The 18,363-nt window shown below is 48.7% G+C and overlaps 1 protein-coding gene across 1 annotated transcript; it reads left to right on the top strand.

The window, feature by feature from the left end:
- Window positions 1–3,866: 3,866 nt before the first annotated feature.
- TMEM273 (transmembrane protein 273) lies at window positions 3,867–13,696 on the top strand (the record flags this gene model as incomplete). The annotated part of the gene is made up of 3 exons (XM_082672947.1): window positions 3,867–3,894; window positions 4,095–4,235; window positions 13,584–13,696. The coding sequence occupies 3 exons, from the start codon at window positions 3,867–3,869 to the stop codon at window positions 13,694–13,696; spliced, it is 282 nt and encodes a 93-aa protein (XP_082529073.1).
- Window positions 13,697–18,363: the final 4,667 nt, after the last annotated feature.

The following is an 18,363-nucleotide window of genomic DNA, read 5'->3' as shown; positions in this document are numbered from 1 at the left end:
TGATACCTGATTCATCAGGGATGGTTCACAGGTCCGTCCTGGAACTGGCCTTGAGGGAATCACAAGGAAGTGGTTCCCCACAGGAAAGCCAAGGTGCTGCCTGCGGCCGGGGGGCCAGGAAAGGTGGGCAGGCAAGTGTGGCAAGGCCAGCTCACACACCCCCGTTCAGACTTTCCTGGAGGCTGAGGTCTGCAGGAAGATGCCGGACATCACCCACGACACTCTGATCCTTTCTTCAGTGTAAATCTTGTCTCCCCGTCACTCTGCAAAAGCTCCTTCATGGGGGACCGGGGTCTCGGGTTGCTCTTGGATCCCCCTGGTCACCAGGGCCACGTGGAGCACAGTGGCAGGTACGTCATTCCTATGTGTGGATTCTGTTAGGGGAGGACGGATGTCTTTTCTGGACATCTGAAACCCCTTCCTCGAGTTGAGGACATTGGAATTTATATGATCTAAACTTAGGAGCCATTCTGCAATATTTAAGTTTCAAGATGAAAATGGCCAGGCATCAATGGACAAACACTTAGGGCAGCCTCTCCCTATTTTTAGGTCGGATACTTATAGAATGACATCTGCGTGCATGCACGCCCACTGCCCCACAACTGGAAACACACAGCCTGATTCTGCCCAAATAAGGGTGTCGAAGAGGGCCAGCTCCCATGGAGGGTGGACCCAACAGGTGTGGACAGCACGGGAGGTCTGAATGGCAGGGATGGGCTCTCAGCGGGTCAGATTCCAACTGAGATTGGGCAGGCCACCCTGCGCCTTCCGCTCGCTCTCTGGAGCAGCCCTGCTGCTGTCTTCCTCTGAAGGCTGCCCCCCCAGTACTCGGGGGGAGGGGGACGGAGGGAGCCTCCAGGCCTCAGGACTGTTCAGCTTGCAGGAGATTCCTTCCTGTCGTGAAACCACTTGCAGAGAGCAGGCTGTGCTCTGCAGGACTGAGGTGGGAGGGGCTGTAGAGAGGGGGGTGGGACACTGGCTGTTTTGCAGGGAGGGGTGGAGTGTCAGGTCTCTGTCAGCAGCATGTCCAAACGGGGCCTGAGATGGAAGTTCGACTCTAGACTCAGAGCCGGAATAGTGGCCTTGTGCCTCTTAGCAAAAGGCACCATCCTCTGGTCAGGGGTAGCCTCAGGTGTGTGGTTTGGTGAGAGCTCCTGGGCCCGATGTGGCACACATGGGGACAATGTGGGTAGAGGCCCTGGAACCTCAGCAGGCCCATCTAGAGGCAATCCCCCTGCTCTCTGCTCTAGGCAGCAGCAAAGGCCATGCCCTAAGACCGTGGCTTCTGCCCTCTGCCCCTGGTTCAGTGTGAACGGTCCTAGCCAGGAGTGCCGGTGGTCAAGCCAGATTTGGGCAGCACTGTGCCTACCACAGCCCTGTGAATCTACCAGTCAGAGGGTCCCTGCCTGCCCCCCAGGACACCAGCCTTGGTACTGCCAGCCCCTGCTCAGCCCCCTTGGACTGTCCCCTGAGTTTGAGAGACTGTCTTCTGGATGCTAAGCTCCCAAATCATGTTTGCACGAGAGAACCCAGAGAATTTCAGCAAAGAAAGTGCGGCGTGGCTTCCTCATGGGTCTCTCACAGACCCGAACGCAGGAGCAGTCAGGAGGCTTCTGGCTGTGCTTGCAGACCAGCCCTGCTAGGGCCATCTATCCTCCAGCTACTTCCCGGCGCCAGGGGAAATCAGCGCTGGGGACTCGCAGGGGTCTACAGCCCAGGAGGGACTCCCCCGGCTGATGACCCTGGCAGGAGGCAGGGGTGTGGGCAGCTGGGCACAAGTGTGCTTCTGACAGATCCTCATCCAGGGGCTCTGAGAGCACAGGGCGGAGCTCGGGAGGAGGGCGGCATGGAGGATTTCCCTCCCCGAGGAGGGGAAAGGCTGCCGCCGAGTGGCTGGCTGGCTGGCTAGCAGGAATTACGGGGATGGGATGTGGCTGGTGGAGTGCACAGCGTGGCCCACTGCAGCTGTCAGGGCAGCAGCCCCATGGAGGGCACTCACTCAGTCTCTGACCTTGGACCTGAGGCCCGGGAGCCTGTTTGGGGCCAGGGACTAGGGGCAGCCTCCCACCTTGGGGCGGACCCAGGATGGAGTGTGGAGGGAGGTGTCTAAGGGCCCTGACCCTGTTGGGAGTGAGAGTGGGTGCTGAGCTGAGCCTAGGATCCCTGCCAGGGAGGGGCAGAAAGAGCAGGGCGTTCAGGATGATGCATTCGGTCGGTAAGGTTGATGAAAGATGCTGAGCAGCTTGGTGAGGACTGGGGCCTGGCGCTGTCGCTGAGGCCAGGCCACGCTTCTCTGGACGCCAGTTGTTCTGTCTCCCCTTTCCTTCTCAGCCCGCCTGTCAGTGGTCTGGGCTTCTCCGGCAGAGCCTATGTGTGTGTCCCACTGTGTGTGTCCCCATGTCTCCTTGTATCTCTCTGGCTCTCTGACTCTTTCCACCTAGCTTTTTCTGATCTGTGTCCTTTCTTCTTTCTCTGTTCAAGTTTCATCTTGAGCTCATACAAAGTTTTTATGTTGCATAATGGTCAGAGCGATGGTCACCAGGGGAAGACCCCCAAGGGAGGACCCAGGAGACATGTCTGTGTGTGAGGGGGGCAGGGGAGAGGCTGTCCCTTAGTGGGCCTGGCCTCACGCACTTGCGCCTGCCCTGCCCCGTCCCCTGTCTTCTGCCCAGTAAACGCAGTGCAGAGCAGACTGGTGTCAGAAAGGCCCCAGCGTGAGCACACAGCGCACACAGCTCTGTGTTTCTGGCATCAGGCCGGAAGTCGGCTCCATGTGATGGCTTTAGCAGCCCAGCCCTACCATGTGTGAAACACAGGGCTTTGTCCCATCCCTGGAAAGGTTTACATCCTGACTGGAGCGACAGGATTAAGGTGAAGAATTAATGTAAAGAGACAATGAAGCTCAATGGGGGCTTCAAAGAACTGAGAAAACCAGGGTCATATTGTGTTGTGAGGTGTGGGTGAGTGGATGGGCCCCACGTGGGCCCTTCAATGACAGAAGTCACCAGATTTCCAAGAAGACTTGTGATTAGAGCAAGGCTGTGTATTTTTGCTTCAGAATCCTCCAGCTTTTTCACCACCAAGTGAGGCCACCAGAAAAACCCTAAACTCCATGACGATGGTCCCTTCCCCACCAATGCACTCAGAGTGAAGATGTCCTCCGTGGAGTGTCAATCACCCAGCGTCAATCACCCAGTGTCAATCACCCAGCGTCAATCACCCAGTGTCAATCACCCAGCTGATTCTGGGTGCAGGGCGGAGGGGCAGGAGGAGGTACCCCGAAAGGCCCGGGCAGGTGGGGTGTCCTGGTAGGGTTTCCTGCCGGTCGTCATGGAACTGGGGCAGTGCTCACCCCCAAACCTGCCTGAGTGGCTAACACAGCTTCATCCCGGGGGTGTGGTGCTGCAGGAGAGCCTGTCCTCGAAGGGGACGTGAGTCGTCAGGGTCACCTCCATCCACTCTCGGTGGCTGTGGCCACGAGCCCGGGACAGCAGGATCTGCCTGGCTTCCGTGGCCTGGCCGGTGTCTCTCTCCACACGCATGGTCCCAGCCTCTCTCCACCTCAGGGCTCCGCTCACCAGGCACAGTGCCGCTTGCATGTCACCTCCTCTGGGAAGGCTCTCGGCTCCCAAACTGGCCCGCCCCAGTCACCTGGCATTCAGGTGAGCTCTCGTCTTCCGCTGCTGACCACAGGCTCCTCAAGGTGGTGTCAGGGACTCATTCATTTGCCTTCAGCGCTCAGCAGAGCAGGCAATCAGCACACACTCCACAAGTGAACTGATGAAAGAATAAGTGAGGAAGGCTACAGGAGGCCAGAGAAATGAGCCATCAGCCACTCGGGAATGATTTCCACAGCTGAAGGGACCATGGATGGAGTTCCAGGAAGAGGAGATGGTGTGTGGGTGGAGGTTGAGGGAAGGGATGTGCTCCCAGGAGAGTGGAAAAACAGACCGGCCTCAGTGAGTTGGACTGTGGAACGTTAAGGACCAAGTGAATGACTTTGAACTTCATCCTGATGTAAAGGGAGCTGTGGAAGACCTTTGCCGTGTGGTGACTGATTGAAGCTCCTTGTTCAATTCCTCCCTGCCCTTCAGATATCAAATACGCCACCATTGGGATTGCTGTGGGCTTCGCCACATCGGCCAGCTTCCTGGCCCTGAAGATCTGCATGATCAGGAAGCACTTGTTTGATAATGATTCCTCCGAACAGAGAAGCACTAACGTGGGCTTCAATGGTAAGGAAATGATGCTCAGCCCCGTCTCTGCCTTTGCCTGAGACAAGACATGACCTGGCCAGTCACCTGGCGTGAGGCTCTGAGGGCAACATTGGCTGGAGAGAGAATAAAAAACATGGGTTGAAAAGAAATGCAGCGACCTCTCTGTGTCTCTGTCTCTGTCTGTCTCTCTCTGCTTCTCTCTCTCTCTCTGTACTTTTCCATTTAGTCATTCTTGAGATTCCTAAGAATCAGCTTTCCTGCAGTAAAGGTGGGAAAGGGAGCTGAGTTGGCTTCAGACAGTAATTTCTATTCTCTTACTCACATAGTGTGATCAGATGAGATAGATCCCGGGAGGTGATGAGGCTGCTGCTGGCATGGGTGGGTGGTGGGAAGTGTGGCTGGCCCTGCCTACCTGGGCCAAGTTGCACTTTTTTCATAAATTGGGCAAGTCCTACACTGAGAAGCGCTGAGCGTATCATCATGATCCAAACAGAGCTGGGCTTACGTGAACCCAGCGTGGCTCTCCACATGCCGTGGCAGCCATGGAGAGGTGCATCCCATGCAGATGTTTTGACAGCAAAATGTAACATTGATTCGCACCCCTTTTCTCTCAAGGTGGGACCTTCAAAATCCATTCCCTGTATAAGACTGCTTAATGGGATGGTGATGCAGTTTTTCAGATGATGAGGAGGAAGGACCCTCACCATGTATCTGGAAAATATGATTATTACCTGTGAAGATGTGCAGAGGGGGGCAGAGGGAGGAGGAGACAGCATTCAGGAGATTCCAGCGTGTCCAACTGCACAAGCAACTTCGTTGGTCATAGAACTTTACTTGCCGTTGATTTTGTATCACTAGGAATATGAGGGGAGAGAAAAGGCTCTTCATCACACAGCAGGAGATGTTCTAGATCTCCTAAGGGCAAGAGAGCCCAGGATCTGCAAGGAGGGGAGAGGAGAGAAGCCACTGGCGGGGGTGGGTGGGCGGTGTCTCTGGGGAAGCCTCAGTTTCACCCGTGTGCTGAGCTAGAGGGCTCAGTGAGGGACCAGATGGAGAAGCTGCGACCGTGCCAAAGGGGAGGGGGCAGAGCACTCAGCCCAAGACCACCTCCCCTCCAGTGACCCCAACCCAGGGAGCCTCTCAGCAGTGCCCAAGTCAGGTGGCTCCGACCCCTCCTGCTGGCCTGGCACTGAGTGAGCCGCATCACCATCGCAGGGCCCCCTTCCTAATGCCCTGCTTTCTCTGTTTAGACAGCATCGAGCTAAAGAAGAGAACTCCAAGGTAAGGTCGCTGCCAACTTGTGACTGGTATTTTCCCTCCTGTTTTATCCATCCTGCTCCATCGCCTGACATCTTAGCTCCTTTCTCCAGTTTGAAACTCTTCCTAGGGATCTAAGATGCACCACACAGCCCCCTCTTCTCGATCTCCCCTCCTTTGGGCAGTGGGCAGGTGTCATCTGAGTGGGGAGCCCACAGGGTATGGTAGCCAAAGGGAGCCTGGGCTCCCTTCTCCACACTGTGGGTTAGATTTTGCCCTACCTCTTGCTCAGAGTCATCCCAGTGCATCTCAGGATCATGTCCCGAGCTCCTGCCATGTCCCAGTTGGGAAACCACATGTGTTCTGCCCCCAGCTACCTGGCTTCCCTGCTACCACCCAGCCACACTACTCTTCTGCATAGAGCCTATGTGCTCCAAGGACAATCCTACCTCAGGACCTTTGCACTTGCTCTTTTGTATCATATGGAGTGCTCTGCACCCAGAGAGCTGCAAGCTACTGCAAAGGCCTCTGGAGCAAGGATCTGAGTGATACCAATGAGGCAGCCAGCCCCGGAGGCTGAGTGAAGGTGCAGGTAAATCCAGAACAGCCGGCGTTTGTCGGGGTGGGGAGGTCCTAGCTGGGGGATGCCCTCTGGGAAGTAGGTGGTAGAGCAGGTGTGGGCAGTGGGCTGGGGGTGTGTGTCTTGGTGACTACCTTTTTTGAACATGGTAAGTCTGAGGCTTCTGGAGACTTCCAAGTAGAGGAGATGTTCAGTGAGTGTCTGGCATTCAGGACAGATGTCTGGGCTGAGACAGGGTGGTGGGCTTTTAGAGGGATGCAAAGCACGATCTCCTCCTCCAGTGCTTCCCTGGGACCTGGGGCTTGGTAAGTACAAAGTAGCATCTCTTGAAGAAATGGGTGGATCTGTGGATGGAGAAGAGATGGATGTGTGGTATGCGGCCGTCAGGGGGATGCCCTGGGGATGAGCTGGAAATGGATTTTTTCAAGACCTTCACTTTCTGAAGGATCTGCCCTCCTTCAGACTTTCCAGTTCCTGGCACTGATTTCTGAGCATGAGGCCCTAAAGCATGTTTCATCAACTCTATCTCCAAGCATTTCCTTTCTCTGTTTCTGACGCTCATTGTTTCTCTGTCTCTTTCTGTCCCGTCTCCAGTCTTCCCCCTCTACTGTCTGTTTGGCCACCCCACAGGGGCCTGGACTGGGGGAGACAGGTGTGATTAGGGTGACCATGTATCTTATCATCAAATCAGGACTTTTTGAGAGTGGAGAAGAGACATTACTGTACTAATAATAGTGTCAGGATGATAGGCGTAAACCCACGTTGTCCTAGGAAAATCAGCAAGTGGTTGTCCTAGGTTTGGGAGGCCTGGGAGGCATGGTCTCCAGGTCCTGGGGTGGCCACACAGCCGTCCTCTCAGTGGCAGTGTTACCTCCTCTTGCACCCGGGGTTCTCACAGAGGGGTTAGGTACTCAGCTCCGGGGGATTTTGGAAATGTTGGTGGAATTGGGGGCTTTTGGGGCTGGGGTAACCACGGATGCCATGTGTCCCATCTCATACGCACACGTTCACACACACACCCAGACTCACACTGGCTAAGTTGTCCCATTTCTCTTTCCAGAAGAAACACGCTGAGCGGCTCCCAACTGTCACCAAATCCATGACCCACTCATGTAGGAAAGTAGAATTCCAAGTCAGCCAATGCCCCTCCCTTGCCCCGCCCTAAGGGCCCTTCTCCCTGGGCAGCTTTACCTTCTTCCAGCCCCTGGGGGATTGGTGTCACGACGGGTTCCCTGAGGGTGCAGCTGCCGCCGCTCGCCAGGAGGGCATCCTCGTCCCAGCTCACCCAGGGCAGCACTCTGACTGCTCTCCCACTATAGAATCAGGGCAGACCGGCCTTTACCAGGGGTTCTAACAGGGCTTTTGGCAGCCTGGGTCAGGGGAGGCAATAGACTAAGTCTGCAAGGATGAGGAGGATTAGCTCTTGATGGCAGGGGTGAAGGGACCTGGGAATGCATAGATGAGCCCCAGGCTCAGAACCTGCATCACCTTTGGGGGCCTTCGGGGTCTCTGGAGTGGGGAATGTAGGATAGGGGTCAGTTTGGAATGGATGTGGGCGGAGACTCTGCCCACAGCATGGTCTCAGGGGCCCTCTGCTGGGTGACTGAGGCACCCTGGCGTGCGGCTGCGGGCTGCTGTGGCCAGCTCTGGTCCTGTGTCAGAACAATCGAGTGGACAGGCAGAGATTCTGGCAGAGTGATCTCACCACCCACGGTGAGCGATGCTGTCTCGACCCTCCAAACCGCCCACACGCATCAGAGGACACTTCGGGTTAAGGCATCGTGCTTTGGAAGCTCCAGTGCCCCTGGAAGTTTCCAGAACTGTTGCAAACCCTGATTCAGGGACATCTTAGTCATGGAATTCACAAAACTGAAAGATTTCACAATGCCTAATGCTTAATCCTGGTCCATGTGTACATGCATATGTGCGTGCTGGTGGGGGGAGGGGAGGCGATTATGTGATGACTCAAAATGAAGGCCTGACACGCACATGTGTGTGTGTGAAGATTCTGCTGTGAACAATACAAAGCAAACCAATTCAAAAGCATTGTTGAACGAACAGTCACTGTGCTTTTACGTTCCTACATATGATCGTGTTAGAGAGCAGCTCCGCTCTGTATGTTTGGATGTTCTGAATTATTTTGATACATTGGAGCTCTAGGAGGAGATTTCCATAATCCAGGCGAGGTGGCTGCCGTAGTCATTCAACAGTAAGCACTGCGAGAGTGAAGTACAGGAAAGGGAATGTGAAGGGTGCAGGGGGAAGGCAGGGTGAGGAGGAAGGGAAGGAACGGATGAAGGATGGGGAGAGGCGGGTGGCTGGGAGTTAATGGCTGGACGGGAGTCCCACCCCCATCTATTCCCCCACCGTGTGCAGCGGACTGTTCTCAGCATGTATCACATCAGAGCTTCTCTGCACAGAAGGGAGCACAATTCAAGTTTCCAAAACTGACACTAGATGGAGTCAGGCTGAGTCGGGAAGAAGTTAGACCTGAAAGAAAAAGCAAAGGACAAGCAAGCCATTCTCCCGTAGCAGAACTTTGCCCGTGCTTTCCGTCATCTAGGAATAATTCAGTGAACATGCTGCCCTTCTGTTTTGCATGTTAAACCTCGACTTCTCTGAAAGGTGAGTTGTAAGAGTGATGGATCGCTCTTACTGAAAGGAGGAAAGACAGTCCCTCTCTTGTCCTGCGCTGGCTGGTGGCTCTCCTGCACACCCCCCACAGGACGGGAGGGGGATTGCTAGCCATGGGCCAGAAGTCCTGTTGCCAGGATGGCTGTGAGACCAGGAATCAGCATCTCTTTGGGACAGCTAATATGGGGGTATTTTGGCGAGATTTTAAATGAAGCTGCGGGCTGTTTGCCTGATTAGATCTGAGAAAACTGGGTTTTAACAGCAAGATAAATTTTATCTTATTTGATTTGATTTTCCAAGACCTTCTCTTTGACAGAGGCCAATCAACCGTTAGCCAGCTCAGTCCATTTGAAGACAAAAAAATTCCAAAACTTTTCTTTGTGTCATCAAGCTATCAGTTTGGCAGAAGCGTCTGCTTTTCAACGCAGCTGTGGGGTCTCAGAGTGGACAAGCCTGAGTGTGCAGGGCAGCCTTCAGGAAGGGGAACAGGATCCTAGGCTGCTGGCTGAAGGAGCCCTGCCCCCAGGAAAGGAGGCTCCTCCTCCAGGTTTATCTGAATGGTTGGTTCACAACTCACTTCCCCTAGTCCTGCTTTCCTGCACCTCATCACCACCCTTGTGCTCTCACAGTCCTTCTTTTGAAAAATCTTCAAAGCCACAGAAGAGTTGAAAGAACAGTGCAATAAAAACATCTCACCTTTCACCTAGATCCATAAATTAACATTTTGCCCTACTTGCTTTATCTCTGTGTACATAACTTTTTTCTGATTCATTTAAAAACTAATATAAATATCATGATATTTCACCCTTAAATACACCACGTATCTCCCACATAATCACAGTACAACAACATGAACGGTAAGAAATGAATGGAAATGGGTGGTAATTTGATAGCATCATCTATTACACAGCCTGTATTCCAACGTTTCCCAAGTATCTCTTATATTTCTTGTTTTCCAAGCCAGGAGCCACTGTGTTGGATTTTGTCCCTTTTCAGTCTCTCTCTCGATGTTGCCTTCTCTCTGCGTGGCACTGTCAGTTTTGAAGTACGTAAGCCATTCGTCTTTCATGATGTCCCATTTTCTGGATTTATCTGACTGTTTCCTCTTGAGCAGATGCAAATTGAGAATTTTGTCAGGATTGCCTCAGAGGTAACGTTGCGTATGTATCTTTCAGTGCAGTGCACCAGGAGGCACATGACCCCGGTCTCTCTCAAGGTTGATGTTGCTGCTTTTGATCACTTGGTTAAGGAAGCAACAGCTAGATCTCTGCACTGTAGAGAGAAAACCCTGCCTTTGTAATTAGTAAATAATAGAAGGGGTGGGACTTTGAGATGGTGGGAACACCCTGACCCCAATAATTCTTCACCCAGTGATTTTTCTTTTCTTTTTTTTTTTTTTTGCGGTACGCGGGCCTCTCACTGTTGTGGCCTCTCCCGTTGCGGAGCACAGGCTCCGGACGCGCAGGCTCAGCGGCCATGGCTCATGGGCCCAGCCGCTCCGCGGCATGTGGAATCTTCCCGGACTGGGGCACGAACCCGTGTCATTTGCATCGGCAGGCGGGTTCTCAACCACTGCGCCACCAGGGAAGCCCCACCCAATGATTTTATATTTGTTCATAATCCATGTTTGAATCAGTTATTGCATTGGGGGTTACAAAGTACTGAGTTTCTAGTTCCAGAATTCCTCCTACATTTAATAGCTGCATTCTTCTAGAAAAAGACTGTCCTCTTCCCCTTTTCTCTTTCTTTTTCTTGTTGAACATTATTCCTATGGACTTCAATGCACTATAATTCATCACCATTATGAATCTTTTTCATGTTCAAATTGTCACAAGTTATCAGTACAAGTCACTTCTTGGTGGGTTTAAACAGGACCCCAGTAGTCATTGAGCATTTCCTAGACTTCTGACACAACACAGTGTCCCAGGCTCACCTTGTACTGTTCCTGCTCAGACCTGGAATCACCCATAAATAAAATAAATAAGTTTCTTTTAAAAATCAAAAAAAAATTTCTTTGCAGTTCTTTATTCTTAGAATTTAGTCCTCCATGTGTACAGAGTATTGTGTTCAAAAAGAATTAACTATTTTCTCAATGTGGTTTTGCTATCAATTTGATATAGTGTTAGAGGCATTTGTTTCAGTGTATATGCTGGTTTTAGTGTCCTATCTTAATCCTTTTAGTTTAATTTTATTTTTTGAGTATGTGAAACATGCATATGGTTCAAAACTAAAAGCATGTAAACAGGTAAATTCAGAGACGTCTTGCTCTCATCCTGTCCACTCCACCCTGCTCCCACCCACTGCTTTGAGGTAATTAATCTCAATAATTCCTATTTTATTCTTCCTGTGTTCCTTTTACAAAAATATATTTAATTAAAATTTTTTAACATATATACAATGTTTATAAAATTAGATAAATGTTCATACATGTAATATATGTATGTATATATATATATAAATATATATTATTCTGGTTCTTATATGGATTTATTTTTATTTGGATCTCTGATCCATTTGGTATGGTATGTGGTATGAGATATAGTTCCAATTTTATCTTTTTCCCCAATAAAAATCCAGTTATTTCAATATCATTTTTCAAAACCATCCTATTTTCCCCAGTGTTTTACTTGCCACCTTTATAATGTTCTAAGTTTCCACATATGTTTGGATACTTCTAGACTTCATGGTATTCTCCAATGGTGTTTGTGGTTATTCATGTGTTATTACCACACTCTTTCTTTTGGTGGCTTCATGTATGCTCTATTACTTGGCGGGGCTGGTTCCTGCACACCCTGCTATTCTGTTTTAGCTATTCCTGTGCATTTGTTTTTCCATATAAACTTTACAGTCAACTTCAGAATCTAGCTACAGAAACAAACATCTTGGTATTTTTATTGGAGTTGCATTATGTTCACATATTAAATTGAAGACAATTGACTTCTTTATGATATTATCCTTCACTGACAAGAAATATAATTTTTACAAGTCTGTTTTTTTGCTTGTCTCAGGAGAGTTTTCAGAGTTTACTCTTATGGATTTTTCACATTTCTTGTTAAGTTTACTTCTAAATATTTTATGTTTTTGTTGCTTTTGTAAATGGAATTTCCCATTATGTCTCCTACTTGTTCATTGATTGCTTATGGATTTTTTTTTTTTGGTGTGTTAACATGATAGCAGCTACCTTATTGAATGCTTTTATTGTTTTGTTCATTTTCTTCTTGATCTCCTTGAGTTTTCATCATATTATGTCATCTGCCAAATTGTAGATCTTCTCTCCCAATTCTTAAGCCTCTAATTGTTTTCTCTTCTCTGATTGCATTGGCTAAAACCACCAATGTTAAATAATAGTGGAAACAGTGAGTATACTTGTCTTGTGCCTGATCTTGGTGGAAAATCCTCTGGTGGTTTTCATTAAGTAAAATGTTAGCTTTAGGGCAAAAGTACGCATGTTTTATCATGTTACGGGAACACCCATCAATTCCGATTTTACTGAGTTTTTCAGAAATGTGTGTGGGATTTGGTCAAAAGGCTTTTCAGCATTAGCAGGCATTAACTTATCCTCAGCATTTATACCCTGGGATAGTCCTAGGCAAACCAGGACATATAGGCACCTTGTTACTAGTTTAGCTTTTTCCTTTCGTCCTTTTCGGTCTGCATGATTTTTGGAGGATGTGGTGGAAGATTTGTGTTTAGGCCGCCACTGTGATCTTAGAGTCTCTAAAAGTCTCTTTCTCTTCCTCTTGATGCCCAGTCCATGTCTGCAGCCTGATTCACTTACTAGTCCAGCCAGCAGATGCTATCCCAGCCTCTGCCCAGCTTATCTTTTCCTGCAGGTTATGTCTGGATCTCTAGGGGCTGGTGGCACACCTGTTTGTAGAGGAATCCCTTTCCTGTCAGAGAACAGTTCCTCAATGTGGTAACTCACGGTTGCCACTTCCCCAGCTCAGGGACATTGAGGGTGGGAGGAGACTGCTGTCCTGGTCTGCCCATCTTCTCTGGGCATCGGTATCTCAAGTGCAAATGATGACTAGGTCCAGCCACTTTTGATCCTCTCCTTAGTGACACCTGAAAGGGTTCTTTCAGCTCAGGAATTTTTTAAGATAATAGGAGGGATAAACTTTCTGTTAAGCCCCTGGACCTCTAGACCAGCCAAGTCAAACTCTTTGCTCCTCTGGACCAGCCATCCTTTAAAGGAGAAGCACAACAACCTGACAGCATTTGAGGCTTTCTCTTGGAATCTCTTCTTCCTCTTCTCTCTCTCACTATCTTTGCTTGTTTCCAACTTGCTTGTCTTCCATGTAGGCTCTGATGCCATCAAGCTTTGTAACCCTGACCTCGACCTGTGTCCTTGGTCTTCCACACATGGGGTAGTTAGGTATATGCTGTTTTTTTTACGGATGTGGACTTGACTTGCCCCATTGAGGCTTCATTCTGCCCTGTCTTTCTACTATTTCTGCCCCTTCTCTCATGGGCAGATGCTAGACTCAAGATATTAGGACTGAATATGCACAGTGGAATGGAATAAACAAGTATACAATGTAAGCAGAAGTATGTCATGCTGTTATAACTATGGGTAATGTTTATGTGAAACTACAATGAAGTTTTGGTGGGAATTTGGCCTCAACGTGGAAGCGTGCGTGAGACCCTTAGCCAAGAGTGGCTACAGCAGGGTCTCTGCCGTACTTTCAGCCCAAGCTCTACCATATCGGGGTCTGGTTCAGTGACCACCTTTTCTTCCATGTTCCTAGCTTTTAATATATATCTTTACTGCCATTCCCTCATGCCAAAGCTGATACACTAAGTGTGGAGAAGTCTCACCCTCTGTAACAGTGTATAGTTCAGACTCGAAGGTATCAGTTTCTAGTTACATCCCCATCGGCCTGTCTGCCTTGCAGCACCTGTTCAGGTCATTGCAAACTCTTCGAATACAGAAAGTGACACTTTCCCCTCTATATGCTTATTAACCTTGGGGAATGACTTCTTCCCTTTTTGTCACCAAAGTGGATGAGGTTTTGTGGCCTTGGTTTGGCAGGCAGAAAACAACCTCTAGGTTGAGCTCTATCTGAAAAACTCTCCCCTTTATCTAGAGCCACTGGTCTTCAGGTCCCTTTCTATGTCACACAAGGAAATGCCCCACCTTGCTAAGATTTGCTGATGAACTCTTCATACCTGTTGAATTGTGTGGGGTGCATTAGCATATGCCATGATTAGTTACAGCATAGTCACTCTTGTCAGTAAATCTTCCAGATGGTTCTTTTTCTTTCCAGAAATTCACAAGTGATTGAGCTCTGAGAAAGCAGCCTCTTCAGGAGGGGTTTGGCACTCTGGACAGCTGCCCAAGCTTGCAGTCTTGTAGATAGCTTAAGTTTCAGCAAACAAAGCTGGTGATGGACCTTCACAAGGAACTCAAAATCCAGGGCAAATAATAGAACTTAGAGAATCTAAAGTGCCTCTGTCCTAAAGGAAAATATTACTTCTCTTCTGCAAGAAGCTGACTGCGTAGAGGGAAGTAAGAGCCCTCTTTCCAGTGTGAGAAAGTTTGGAAGCCAATAAATGCTCACTGGCCATCCTGGTTCCCCAGTTGGAGCTGGTCATGCTTCAGGATGGCATTGTGTCCATGTCAATGGATCTTACTGGCAGCAAATGGCTCATGGAATGAGACCCAGACTCAAGACACAGCCTCTCCAGCACCACCATCTTACCAAGAGGTGAGCAGCATTTTCTAGAACAGTAGGCCTCACCTCAGCTGCCAAAAGAAAACCCTTGTCAACATTCAGGGGCCCTGAAACATGGAAACTATGGGGCAGTTCCCATTCCTATAAATGAAAGACAGACCTTCCAAAGGATGAAATGGCAGGCTGGGCTGGAGTGGGAGAAAGGGGTCTGATGGCTGTGGAATGGGCCTGCAGCTCTGTAGCTCTTCAAATGGTGGAGCCAACAAAGGATTAAATGAGAGAGCATCTGCCGTGCCTTGTAGAGAGCTATACAAATGCAAGCAATTATTGTTATGCTTATATAATTATTTTGTGGTGACTGTGACAATGTCCATACTTTATCATGGAGGACACAGCTGGCAGAGGCTTAGGAAACCCATGTCTTTGATTATTGCCGTAAACGTAAGCCTCTGTGGCACAGGCCCCATTCACATTTCTCTCCCCTGTAATGTTAATCCTTTATTTCCAGGCTGCATTAAGGAATACTCTTTGCCTTTTCATTCAGCAGAAATCTCGGTGGCTCTATGGACTGGTTCACTCCTTAGATAAGGTTACCCTCCTTGTGTGTGATGAAAGATGAGCTATATTTCAAAACAAAGTGCTGTGTTGTAATAATTTGCCTGGATTCCCAGGGCATCTTTTATCTGACTTGATAACAATGTAGCTCATTAGCAGACTTGGTTAACTGATAACCTAAAGCGGTAATGCGATACTCATAAGCAATTTTCTGTGTGTAAGATAGAATAAACCATCTTGTAAGGTATCTGTTAATTGATTTGCTTCTTTTAGCAGCATTTTAATTAAGACAGCTGGTTGTGAACTGAAGGTGAATGCATCTTGATTCTCAGTAATCGTTTTAATTTCTGTAAACTCAATAGAATGTGGGATCCTCTCCACCATCCCACTTCATGACATATTTTCCCAGCACCACTCCCGGGCTCTGGTTTTGTTTGCGCCCTACACAAGGTCTCCCGTGTGAAGAACACAGAGAAGTATGCTGAAGACCAGTGCTTTCTCCTTGGCTTATAAAGGCAGACATGCCCTGGGAGCAGCTCCTGGGGATAAAGGTGCCAATGGGCAGGAGCCCTTGGACATGTTTTTGAAGCAACCGCAAGAAGTCATTGTGTCTGTAGGTGCGATGTCTTGAGCAAGGGCCGTTCCTCCTGCCCCACCCTGTGGTTTGGGAGGATGCTAGCAGAAGCCTTCCCAGCCCAGGGGCCCCCAGAACACATGCAGATCCCAGACAGCCCATCTCAGCGGGCAGAACATCCTGCCCAAAGGGGAAGGGACAGATGGTACTCAAATACCAGGAGGAAGAGTTAGCCCTACACAGGGGGAGTGAGCTGCAGATGGCAGCAGCCAGCCAGGATCTAAAGGCATGGCTGTGGTTTGCTGCCTCCAGGGCTCAGTACCTGGAGGAGAAGGTAAGATGGGATCAGGTTATCTGGCAAGATCAACAAATTAGACATATGTATCAATCTCTATGTCGTTAAGTTAAAAATATATTTGACATGTAATCTATATATCAACACATAAAAATTAAATAAATATGTGTATATACTCTTCCACTTGTGTTAAAAGTATACATATTGTGGAATTCTAATATATTCCATCATAGAATATATGGGGGTTTGAATAAGTAGGTGGATAACAGCGCTTTTTATCTTCCAGGTTTGGAAATAGCTGAGAGGCAGACAAACAACTTAGGCAGATGGAGATGAAAGTATCAGTTATTCTGATTTTTGAATGAGTCATGACATGTCAATATCACTCTGCAGGCCCTAGAGTCCAGATTGGTCCTTGCCCCAGTCCAAGCAAGAGGTGAGCATGGCTGGGGTTGGAGTGCCAGCAGCAAAGATGCAGAGGATGGATGGGTTTGGGAGGGGGTTTAGAGGTGGAGATGCCAGGGCTTGCTGACATAGATTCGGGGGTGAGGGAAAGAGTGACTCAGCCTCAGTGCTAGGGTTTGGTACCATTTATGAGGATGTGGAAGACCCGGGGAGTGCTAGCCTTGGGAAGGGTCTGCAGCTGGTCTCAGGTCTCTTGAATCAGCTCTTAGGGAGCCAAAGGATGAGCTGCACTTGGAGACAGAGCGAACCCCACGTTCCTACAGGAGTTCAAGCTTGTGAACTGGGGTTAAAAACACACATGTCGGAGATTGTTCTAGAATGTGCTCTGAGATCCATGAAAAAAGCAGGGGAGAATCGGCCTGGAGGAGCCATAAGGCTCTTTTACGGTGAGATGGAGTGTGCAGAGGGGTTGCTTAGACAGAGGGAAGCTGAGCTGAGCTGAAGATGCAGGCAGAGCGGGTGGTGCCTGTGACATGAAGCCTAGAAGGGCCAGGGCCAGGCTGCGCTCGGGGCTCCTCCCACTGACTGATTCTTTCTCTTCCGAGTCATTTGTCATAATCCCAGACTTGTCAGATAAATTAAGCATCCTTCAAAGAATATGATTTTTCACGTGGACATTATCATTGGATGACAAAGAAGTTTCCCAGGCTGTGTATGCAGACTGCGGCGAAGTCATTCAGGCCTGGACGTGAGGAGTTTATGAGTCAGGGAGGAGGGCAGAGCATTCTGGAACCTGGTGTGCCAATACCCAGGAGTAGAAAAGACCACGGCAAAGCTAAGAAAGGGCAAGACAATCGCCGTGCCCAGGCTTAGGCTGCGTGGGAGGCGGGTCAGGAAGTCTCTGATACAGTGTCCCATTCGGTTGTCTGGCTTTGTGAAGTCTGTTTTCTCTTTTATGAAAGTAGTTGCAGAAAGACGGTAAGTGAATAGGTGAACTAGAAGTTCAGAGTCATGAAGGAAAGATCCAGAAGTCCTACTCATTTACGAGGTGTTCTGGAAGGGAAGAGCAAACAGAACAAAAACAGGGACATATCAAAAGAGAGAGAATAAAACTGACCAAAGTTGCAGAAAGATACTAGAACACAGCTTAAAAGGAAGAACGCAGCGAGACAAATGCAAACCCCACTATATACAGCAAAATCAAAGTAAAATTTGAGAGTACCAAGAACAAAGAAAAGCAAATGACCTATAAAAAAATGGGACTTTGACCAAAATTAGACTTCTCATTGGCAGAACTGAATGAAAGAAGATAAAGAAGCAATATTTTCAAAATTCTCAGGGGATATGATTATGCACCATAGTATTCTCTTCCCAAACAAACTATCATTCAAGTGAAAGGAAAAAAAACCTCAAAAACTCAGAAAATTTACTACCCCAAAATTCTTTCTGAAAAAAATGACTGGAAGATGAACTTCAGCAAAATGAAAAATGAATTTAAGAGGAATGTGTGAGATAAAAGAAGTAGCAGTGAGTAAAGAAACCGGTAAAATTGATATTTAAATTTAAATAAGTAGGGATTATTTTAAAAATTACTATACATTGCCATTCCTGTACATTGAAATCCCACATGATCTCAATATGGGAGGTTGTATGGGAGACAGATATGAAAGCATTATATTGTTCAGGGACATAATATATCAATAGAATATTGATTAATTCTCAGCAATGATAGAAAAATATAGTACTGAATTTGTGTAACGTAAATTCAGGAAGACCTCCTAGAATAAAAAAAATGGTGGGGGGCTTCCCTGGTGGTGCAGTTGTTGAGAGTCCGCCTGCCGATGCAGGGGACACAGGTTCGTGCCCCGGTCCGGGAAGATCCCACATGCCGCGGAGCAGCTAGGCCCGTGAGCCATGGCTGCTGGGCCTGCGCGTCCAGAGCCTGTGCTCCGCAACGGGAGAGGCCACAACAGTGAGAGGTCCGCGTACCGCAAAAAAAGAAAAAACGGTGGGATGGAAAACGTCAAAGCAATTACAAGCATTTAGGGGAAAAGAAAAAGGAGAAAGAGAGGAAGAATTTGGATGAGGAGGAGGAGGAGGGGAAGAGGAAGAATGAAAATTCTTGTGTATACTCTTTTGGCACAGACATGAGAATTTCTCTAGGGCAGATA

This window comes from Grampus griseus (assembly GCF_964374135.1).
Source record: "Grampus griseus genome assembly, chromosome: 16".
NCBI classification, from domain to species: Eukaryota; Metazoa; Chordata; class Mammalia; order Artiodactyla; family Delphinidae; genus Grampus; species Grampus griseus.
This window is presented reverse-complemented; position numbering and strand designations above follow the sequence as displayed.